This window comes from Portunus trituberculatus, unplaced genomic scaffold, assembly GCF_017591435.1.
Source record: "Portunus trituberculatus isolate SZX2019 unplaced genomic scaffold, ASM1759143v1 PGA_scaffold_393__7_contigs__length_557757, whole genome shotgun sequence".
NCBI lineage: Eukaryota > Metazoa > Arthropoda > Malacostraca > Decapoda > Portunidae > Portunus > Portunus trituberculatus.
The window spans coordinates 361,261-371,832 of NW_025541561.1; the positions used below are offsets into that span (position 1 = coordinate 361,261).

At 38.7% G+C, this 10,572-nt stretch overlaps 1 protein-coding gene across 1 annotated transcript; it reads left to right on the plus strand.

The window, feature by feature from the left end:
• Positions 1–5,253: 5,253 nt before the first annotated feature.
• LOC123500527 lies at positions 5,254–7,539 on the plus strand. The gene is made up of 3 exons (XM_045249220.1): positions 5,254–5,705; positions 5,889–5,995; positions 7,170–7,539. The coding sequence occupies exons 1-3, from the start codon at positions 5,429–5,431 to the stop codon at positions 7,323–7,325; spliced, it is 540 nt and encodes a 179-aa protein (XP_045105155.1). The 5' UTR covers positions 5,254–5,428; the 3' UTR covers positions 7,326–7,539.
• The last annotated feature ends 3,033 nt before the right edge of the window (positions 7,540–10,572 follow it).

The window sequence follows — 10,572 nt, forward strand, 5'->3', positions numbered from 1 at the left end:
GTCAAATAATTTCTAACTGTAGTACACATCCGGAAACAAGACACCTTCCTAATGGTTTTTCGGAGGCTCAATTTTGACCTACTAAGATAGCAAGTTTCTTTTTGGTCTGACTAGGATAGTTATTGGCCATTGTTATTCACCAATCATGGGTAACTCCACGTGAGGTACACGTGTGCACAATACCACTCCCGAAACTTATTAAAAAAATCTTAAGGCTTCTTTTGGTCTTGGACATTTGTCTGGGTCATCTCCTAAATTTAAGTCTGATCCCCGGCAGCCAACCCTCTGTTAATTGTTATTTAATGTTTTTTTTTCCTTCCCCACGGCCCCTATCCATGGATGGGTCCTGGCCCACTCGGCCCTGTTTATGGCTGGATCAATATCAAGACTCTGATGTAGATGTGTTTCTTCTTCATTTCTTGTTTCTGCTGCTGCATCAGGTTACGACACATTCAGTATCTACATGTGTGAGGATATATGGGAATTTGGACCACTTTATGAGGAAATAACTTTTAAGACAAAAGTGTAACATTATAATTGAAGGAAGGGAAGAGTGAGTAGCAGAGGAGAAGAAATTAAAGTGGAATGAGAGAGACCTGAGGGTCCAAGAGTTGAAATCCCGGGCTGTGGACGCGGGCGTGATCGGCGAAATCACGATTTTTTTTTTTTTTTTTGTTTGTTTGTTTTATGTAGGAGGGAAACCAAGGACAATATATATAAAAAAAAAAACCTAAATGTTGGTTCCCTTAAAGAATAGTAAAGGATTAGCCAAATTCAGAGACAAATGTCTTGAAACCTCACTCTTAAAAGAAGTTAAGTCGTAGGAAGATGGAAAAACAGAAGCAGGCAGGAAGTTCCAGAGTTTACCATAGAAAGGTATAAATGATTAAGAATAATGGTCAAATTCTTGCGTTGGACAGTTGGACAGAATAAGGATGATAGGAAGAAGAAAGCATTGTGCAGCAAGGCTGCAGGAGGAGGGGAGGCATACAATTAGCAAGATCAGTAGAGCTGTTGGCATGAAAATAGCGATAAAAGATAAAAAGAGATGCAACATTTCGGCGGTGAGAAAAAGGGGAGTTGATGAGACGAAAAGCTTTTGATTCCATCCTACCTAATAAAAAGAAACAAAAAAAAAGCTGTGCGTGGAAACGCCAAAACATGTGAAGAGTACTCCATACAAGGATGGAAAACGCCATTGTACATAGTTTAGCAGTTGGAGGGGCGAGAAAAACTGGTGGAGACGCCTCAGAAAGCCGTACTTCATAGAAGCTGGTTTAGCAAGACGAGATGTGAAGTGTCCAGTTTATATTATGAGTAAAGAGAGACCGAGGCTATTCAGTGTAGAAGAGGGAGACAGTTGAGTGTCAATGAAGAAGAGTGGATAGTTGTCTGGAAGGTTGTGTCGAGTTGATAGATGGAGGAATCGAGTTTTTTAGGCAATGAAAACTATTAGATTTTCTCTGCCCCAATCAGAAATCTTAGAAAGATCAGAAGTCAGGCGTTCTGTGGCGTCCCTACGTGATCTGTTGACTTCCTGAAGGGTTGGTCGTCTCTAAAACGACGTGGAAAGATGTAGGCTACGAGGTATCATCAGCGTAGGAGTGGATAGGGCAAGAAGTTTGGTTAAGAAGATCATTAATGAATAATAGAAAGAGAGTGGGTGACAGGACAGAACCCTGAGGAACACCACTATTTATAGATTTAGGAGAAGAACAGTGGCCGTCTACCACAGCAGCAATAGAACGGTCGGAAAGAAAACTTGAGATAAAATAAAGTTGCATAGAAAAGGATAGAAACCGTAGGAGGGCAGTTTTGAGAACAAAGCTTTATACCAGACACTATCAAAAACTTTTGATATCTCTAACGCGACAGCAAAAGTTTCACCGAAATCCTCTAAAAGAGGATGACCAAGGAGAACCAGATCATTATCAATAGAGCGACCTTGACGGAAGCCATACGGGCGATCAGATAAAAAAAAATTGAAGTGACAGATGTTTGAGAATCTTCTTATATAGGATAGATTATAAAAACTTTAGAGAAGCAAGAGATTAAAGCTATTGGAAGATGGTTTGAGATATTGGAACCCTCACCCTTTTTAAGAACAGGCTGAATGTAGGTAAACTTCCAACAAGAAGGAAAGGTAGAAGTCGATAGTTTGGCCAGGCAAGGTGCAAGCACGGAAGCACTATTTTTTTACGAGGAGAACGATAGGATGGCCCCCATCATGTTCACAAGCCTTCCGAGGGTTTAAGCCAACGAGGGCATGGAAAACATCATTATGAAGAACTTTGATTGAAGGCATGAAACAATCAGAGGGAGGAGAAGGAGGTACAAGCCCAGAATAATCGAAGGTGGAGTTGTTAGCAAAGGTTTGAGAGAAGACTTCAGCTTGAGAGACAGATGGGATGGCATCAGGATGAAATAAAGGAGGAAAGATGAAGAAGTGAAGTTATTTGAGATATTTTTGGCTAGATGCCAGAAGTCAAGAGGGAGTTTGAGTTTGAATTTCAGATTCTGATATTTTCTGTTTATAAAGGAGTGTTTGGCAAGTTGAAGAACAGACTTGGCATGATTCGGAGCAGAAATATAAAGTGTATGAGATTCAGGAGATGGAAGGCTCAAGTACCTTTTGTGGGCAACCTCTCTATCATGTATAGCACGAGAACAGGCTGAGTTAAACCAAGGTTTAGAAGGTTTAGGTTGAGAAAAGAATGAGGAATGTACGCCTCCATGCCAGACACTATCACCTCTGTTATGCGTTCAGCACAAAGAGATGTGTCTCTGACACGGAAGCAGTAATCATTCCAGGAAAAATCAGCATAATACCTCTTCAGGTCCCCCGCTGGCAGAGGCAAAATGGCAGAGGCACTTTGGGAGATCCTGAGGAGGGAATGGAGAAATAGGACAAGATACAGAAATGAGATTGTGATCGGAGGAGCCCAACGGAGATGATAGGGTGACAGCATAAGCAGAAGGACTAGAGGTAAGGAAGAGATCAAGAATGTTGGGCGTATCTCCAAGACGGTCAGAAATACGAGTAGGGTGTTGCACCAGTTGCTCTAGGTCATGGAGGATAGCAAAGTTGAAGGCTAGTTCACCAGGATGGTCAGTGAAGGGAGAGGAATGCCAAAGCTGGTGGTGAACATTGAAATCTCCAAGGATGGAGATCTCCGCGAAAGGATAGAGGGACAGAATACGTTCCACTTTGGAAATTAAATAGTTAAAGAATTTACTATAGACAGCACAGATAAATTTAGTTAGAGTGTGACTATTGCGTCGAAGATGGTGGAAAACTCGGAAGATTCAAGAGCGTGGGCACGAGAGCAAGTTAGTCGTTGTACACATAGAACGAAAATGGGGATAGAGAAAGTACGATGGAACAGAGAAGCGCCTACTCTCAATAGCCTCAAACAGCTGTGTTTCGGTGAGAAAAAGATGAGGTTTAGTAGAGGAGAGGTGGTGTTCTACAGACTGAAAACAAGACCGCGAGTTTTGCAGTGGTTAATAAAGAAAAAGTTGAGGGAGCTTATGTTGTAATGCAGTCTTGAAATCGATTAGAATAGAGGAAGAACAATGAAAATTAAACAACCTGAGACATTTATATATTAATTATTATTTTTTTTATTGGATCAATATGACGCATATATATATATATATATATATATATATATATATATATATATATATATATATATATATATATATATATATATATTATGGGTAAGACTGGTGTGTTTTAAAATGAGTGGTAATTGAGTACATCGCCGTAACGCAGATAGTACAACAATGTGCAATACCTCATATTTCGACAGCAGCAGCAGTAGAAGTAGTAGTAGTAGTAGTAGTAGTAGTAGTAGTTGTTGTTGTTGTTGTTGTTGTTGTTGTTGTTGTTGTTGTTGTTGTTGTTGTTGTTGTAGTAGTAGTAGTAGTAGTAGTAGTAGTTGTTGTTGTTGTTGTTGTTGTTGTTGTTGTTGTGGTGGTGGTAGTAGTAGTAGTAGTAGTAGTAGTAGTAGTAGTAGTAGTAGTAGTAGTAGTAGCAGCAGCAGCGCAGCAGTAGCAGTAGTCACTATTGTATTTCATCTCATAATATAAGTATTAAAAAAAAAAAAAAACATACTACCTACATATTATTATGTGAATGATAATAATGAAAACACCTCGCATGATGCTACAACATACAGTAACAAATTCTTCGGATGTTTGAGTCATATGCACTATACATATATGTTTTAGATGGTATTCTAAAAAAATAATATGTATCATTATAAACTAGTTTTAAAAATACGAAGAAGTACATAATCATTAAAAAAAAAAAAGTGAAAAAAATAAGAACAAACGTTTCCAAAACAAACTCTTACAAATTAATCCCTTAGTACCCAAAATAGGTAAAATGGTCCTATCTTTCCATGACGTTATATTCTGAAAGATATTATTGCTTTTGTCTCACTTAAATTATCCAAACTATAGAGACATGCTTCACCAAAAATCCTTCTTGTGTGTAAAGCATATTGAACCTTAACAAGAGAAAGCTAGCAATCTAAAACGCTTATACCTGGCCTCAACAAATGCGACTTAAAGATGCATTAATAATGTGTTACATTATTCAGCTTTGATGTGACTGCTGGCGAAGGTTGGAGCTCCATAAATGCTCTTGAAATATTTTCTAAAAACAGTACTGAAAGCATTATGCATATGAAATTTAAAAGTCAAATCCTGACACCATAGAGGTATGCCATTGTCAGTTTTGTAGAAAAAGTTAAGAAGAAGAAAAAAAAACATTCATAATGTTACCCTCTTTTAGAATACTAGATAAAGACGAATACATGACCGTTTTTTAGAATATTAGAAAAAGACGAATACAAGTTTTCAAATATAAAATTAATATTATCGTCTCTAAAATCGAAATATATATTGTGACAGATACTTAAAGAAGCTTACCTTACTCGTAAGTGTATCATCGAAATACAATACCTTCTTTGTCTTTTTTTTTTTTTTTTTTTTTTTTTTTGTGTGTGTGTGTGTGTGTGTGTTAGCAAATATTATGCATGTAATTTTATTCGTATTCAAAATAACGTCGGCTGCACAATGGAACAAGAAAGTGTCGTATAAAATGTTTCCATGTGAAACACTTTTCCAGTCAGCACCACATCATCAGCAAAGGCCAGGATGTTAAGGGCCCCACACACGCTCAGGCGGCCTCTCCGGCCGCCTTAACAAAATAGGACTGTTCAGGCCAAACTGAGCGTGTGTGGGGCATTCAGGCGGCCCGCGCAGGCCGCCGGAAGGCGGCCTGAACGAATCGGTCGCTGTCAGGTTTTTTCCGTCCGGCCAACGTCCGGTTCAGGCCGGTTTGAGTGTGTGTGGGCACATGAGGCGGCCTTGAGGCCGCACGTGTCAGTGTGAATCTCGGCAGCATAGTGTCAACATGTCTGTCGCACTAACCACCAGCTGCACCACCGAGGAAGAGCGCCAATTTTGGGCTGAATTTATTGAAATATATAAGGAAAATCCATGCCTATGGAAAATCAGGTCAAAAGAATATTCAGATAAAGTAAAGAAGAATGCAGCATATGACTTGCTTGTAGAGAAATTGAAAGAGAAGGACGGCGATGCTACTAGAGAGCTAGTCACAAAGAAGATTAACAACATGAGGAGCTCCTTCAGGAAAGAGTCCAAGAAAGTTTTGTCCTCTATGAAATCAGGTACAGTGTCTGTATATCAGCATATAACAAATTTCTCTTAAACCTACTTTCATGAAGCACTAAAAGTCTTGTAATTCTACATATCAGTTTATTTTCAAGCCTTTTCTTATAATTTGTAATTTATACCATAATATTAAATCTTATATGGGGTTTACTTACAGAAAATAATATCATGTTTTACAGGTGCTGGTACTGATGATGTTTACACACCTAATTTATGGTATTACGATCTGCTCCTGTTCCTGAAAGACCAAGAAATTCGGAGGACATCTGTGTCAAGTATGGAAGAGGTTAGTGAAACCACGATGCTCTATTTTTACTCATCATAACACACATCAAGTGTACATCAACTCCAGATCAAAACAAGGTGTTGGTTTAGACGTGTCTATGAGTGGAGAGGGTGGGGAGCTTTATATTCTACTTTCTTGCCATGATAATGCACCTACAGTGTTGAAATACTCTTGATACATGTCCCGAACTTGGTGAGCTTCTTCCGTAGCTCGCCTACTGTAAGTTTTCTCCAAACCTGTCAGCAAGGTCTGAGGTTCGTTGTCAGCAGTATTTCCATCACCTACAGAATACGTGTCCCCTGTAGTTTTCCGAAGAAAATTATGAAGAATGCAGGTAGCCATAACCACAGAATCTATGTGTTCCAATTTCATATTAATTGGTGAATGGTAAATGCGAAAACGTGATGAAAGAATGCCAAAAACGTTTTCCACAACTCTCCTTGCACGTGATAACCTATAGTTGAACACTCTTCTGTCATGAGTAAGTTCTCTTTGAGGGTATGGCTTCAGGAAATCTTTGCGCAAGGCAAATGCCTCATCTCCCACGAACACAAATGGAAGAGCAGTGTGCGAGTTTTTGGGCACAGCAGGTGTAGGTATATGCAGATCGTCATTGCAAAGTTTCTCATAAAAAACGGTTTCATGGATCACTCCTCCATCAGAGATTCGTCCATTTACTCCAATATCGCACATTATGAATTCATACTTGGCATTGACGACAGCCATCAAGACAAGACTGTGACTACCCTTATAGTTATAAAAGTATGACCCACTGTTTGCTGGCGGTACAATGCGCACGTGCTTCCCATCTACTGCTCCCAAGCAGTTTGGAAAGTCCCACATGGTGTCAAAATCCTGAGCAATATGTTTCCACTCTTCCTCGTTACTAGGAAACTGGAAAAAAAAGGAAAAGAAACATTAACACAGATACTTTTTTTTTTTTTTTGTATTACGCATGAACTGATTTTAATACCTCTGTGTATTCTCTAGATAATGTTATTGTAATATGACTATAATTTTCTTATGTAAAACAATTATTTAGTGATGCTGGGTTAGGTCTCGACATCAAACATTATCTACGTAATGACGTAATGCATAACAGTTATAACTTAGTGTCACATAACCTAAAATAACGTAGTTGATCCATAATAAATATTTAATTTTCTTTCATCAGTTTGCGGATCATGCCGAAGAGGGAGCGTCTACTCGTGCATCATCGAGAAGTAGCAGTGTCTGCAGTGACCATGACCGACCATTAGCAGAGAGTTCAGAACCAGCAGTTAATTCTCTCACTGCAGGAGCGAGAAAAAAAACAGAGACCTTCGACTAGTCCTGCTGAAAATGTTCTCAAACTCATCGGAGAGCGCATCACATCTTCCCGGCCAGAGGATGAGTTTGACATTGTGGGAAAAAATGTTGCAACAAAACTCAGGAAAATGACAGCAGATATGCAACTGCTAGCAGAAAAGTTAATAAATGATGTATTGTATCAAGGCCTCAGTGGAAAACTAACAACAAACATGGAATTAAAAGACTCATCAACACCTTATTCTTTCACTTATGTTTCACCATTAACTCCTCTCCAAATGTCTGTCCAGGATGATAAACCTCAGGGCAGCAAACTACAATAAATTACATATAATTAGGTACTCAAACTGTATCTATTTTGTGCTGCTTTGCACACTAGGACAATAATTTCATTTTCTTTTTCGCATAACAATGTCATTCCAATAAAGATATCAAAAGCTGATTATTTTTTAATGTCCTCACCAATTGTTACCATTTCTAGTAGCTAGTGTAACCTATTGTACTTACTTTCATGTAGTCTGCTTGCAGCGCCTTTCTTATTGCATCACATGTCTCTGGTATAATGCATCCCAGGGCTTGTGGAGAAATGCATGTCGAAAACTTCAAATCTTCATAATATGATCGACCCGTTGCCAGGAAGCGGAGTATAGCAGTTAGTCTCTCATGAGGTGATATGGCCTTGCGCATACATGTGTCTTGCTTTTTAATAAAAGGACTTACTAGAGACAGCAGCGTCAAGTAAGTCTGTTCATCCATCCTAAGATAATTGAGCCAATCTACTGGTTCTAATCTCAGCTCCTCCAGTAACTTCAAATGTGACAGTCCATCCCTTTTCAGCAGCCACTCCTTGGTCCATACTCTCCTCTTCTTGGTCTTCTGTAATAACGTCGCCGCTACAGCTGCAGCCGCAAGTAAATCCAATTCCTCTTTATCTAGGGGAGATGCCATGATCTTCACTCCGCGGTGTCTCTCTAGAACTGAGAGTGGCCTTGAGGCAGGACTGAATAGTGTGTGGGTGACATCAGGCGGCCTCTCCGGCCGCCGAAGAGGCCGCCTGAGCGTGTGTGGGGCCCTTTACATTGCATCGAGTCAGGCCAAGTATACAACCAACCTCGATTGATAAAACGTCTTGAATTATGTAATTAAAGAATGGAGATAATTTCCCTCCTTGCCAAACTCCTTTTCAATAAATTTGTTCTTTCTTCATGTATATATTTTTTTTTTTACTTTATACTGTTTTTTTTTTTAATAATGTACAATTATCAGTGTTAAGTCAATTAAAACAGCAATCTATTTAACCCATATTCTCCTGGATTATTTTTTTTTTCTCCAATCTTCACCAAATTTTAATGGGAATTTGATAATGATGAACTAAATATCATATATAAATTTTATCTTTATGTAGTCATTACTTTTCATGATATTAGGTGTTGCCATATGGCAACGCTAGGTGTTGAATTACAAGGTAGAGTCACTGTTATACATCATAAATTTCATTTGTTTATTTCAAAAGACAGTAATTGACATTCAAACACTATAAGCAAGAAATACTACCCAATATCATCACTGATGACTGAACATAGTGATATTTACTTATGCATAGGAAAATAATTTAAAATTCCTTAGTTTCTAAGTGTTACATTTTCTTGCATTTTATTTTTCATTAATCCACAGACAGTGTTACTGTTAACTGAAGAATCAGTCATGAGTTGCAATATTCTGGATATGTTTTCAATGAATGGAGAATTAGTCACATGACTAATTCATAATTATTTCTTTTCAGATTGTGTCATGTCCAAGAAACGTACATACCTGGATTCATATGTACAATATGGCTTTGACTTCGTTGTTGTGGATGGTGTGGAGAAGCCTCAGTGTCTGCTGTGCTTAAAAGTTTTTGGAAATGGGTCACTGAAACCTTCAATACTAAAACAGCATCTGGAAGCTTCACATTCTGTCCATGCATCCGATGACCGTGCTACATTTGAGTCAGAGAGCTAGGTTTAGGGCTGCAGGAACACTGCCCAAACTTGGCTTTGAATCTGAGAAGAAACCAATTCTTGCAGCTTCCTATAATGTAGCGCTGCGAATAGCAAAGGCCAAGAAACCTCATGACATTGCCGAGAAGCTGATTAAACCTTGTGCCCTAGACATGGTTGAACTTGTATGTGGGATTAAAGCAAAGCAAATGATTTAAGCCATTTTCCCTTTCTAATGACACAATCCATCGGCGTATTAGTGAAATGTCTCAAGATATTTGTCAACAAGTTATTGAACAAATAAAATCTAACCCAGAAAAAATATCTTTGCAACTTGATGAAACCTGTGATGTAGCCAATTTTTCACAACTTGTTTTTGTCCGTTACATATGTGGAAAAGAACTAAAAAAATGAATTCTTTTTGTGAACCTTTCCAGCAAACCACAAAGGCTACTGATATAATGCTGAAAATACAAGACTTTTTGACACGAACAATCTCACGTGGGACATTGTTGGCTCAATCTGTACTGACGGAGCTCCAGCCATGATGGGAGTGAGATCAGGCTTCACTGCACTAGTGAAGCAAAAGGCACCCCATGTAATAACAACACATCGTTTTCTTCACAGACATGCATTAGCTGCAAAAACTCTTCCTGAAAATTGTTTTGCAGAAAGTTGTTGAGGCTGTTAACTTCATTCGGTCCCGAGCGTTGAATCACCGTTTGTTTGTTCAAAGCTTTTTGTGATGAGATGGGCTCTGAGCATTCCATTCTTTTACTGCATACTGAAGTGAGGTGGCTTTCACGTGGACTTATTTTAGATCGTGTGTTTGAGCTCCGTACTGAGGTAGAAATGTTTCTTCGTGACCGGAATTCAAAGCTGTGTGAAAATTTTGCTGATCCCATGTTCATCGCCTGTTTGGGGTACCTGTCAGATATATTTACCCATCTTAACCAAGTTAACAAACAACTCCAAGGAACATCAGTAACCATTGTTGAAGCAAGTGAAAAAATGACAGCATTGCAGACAAAGCTGGACTTATGGGTACGGAGAGTTCACCAAAGCAACTTTGCAAATTTCCCAAATTTGGATGAGGTCATTAGTGAAAGTCCTGGAGTGTTACCTGGGATAAATTAAGACATTACAGACCATTTGAATATCTTGAAAAATCACTTCACTGACTACTTTTAAAAAGACATGATCCCAACAGAGACCTTTTGCCACTGAACTGTCAGAAATAAAAGATGACAGTCCAGTAAAAGATGAACTGATTGATCTTCAATCCTCTGC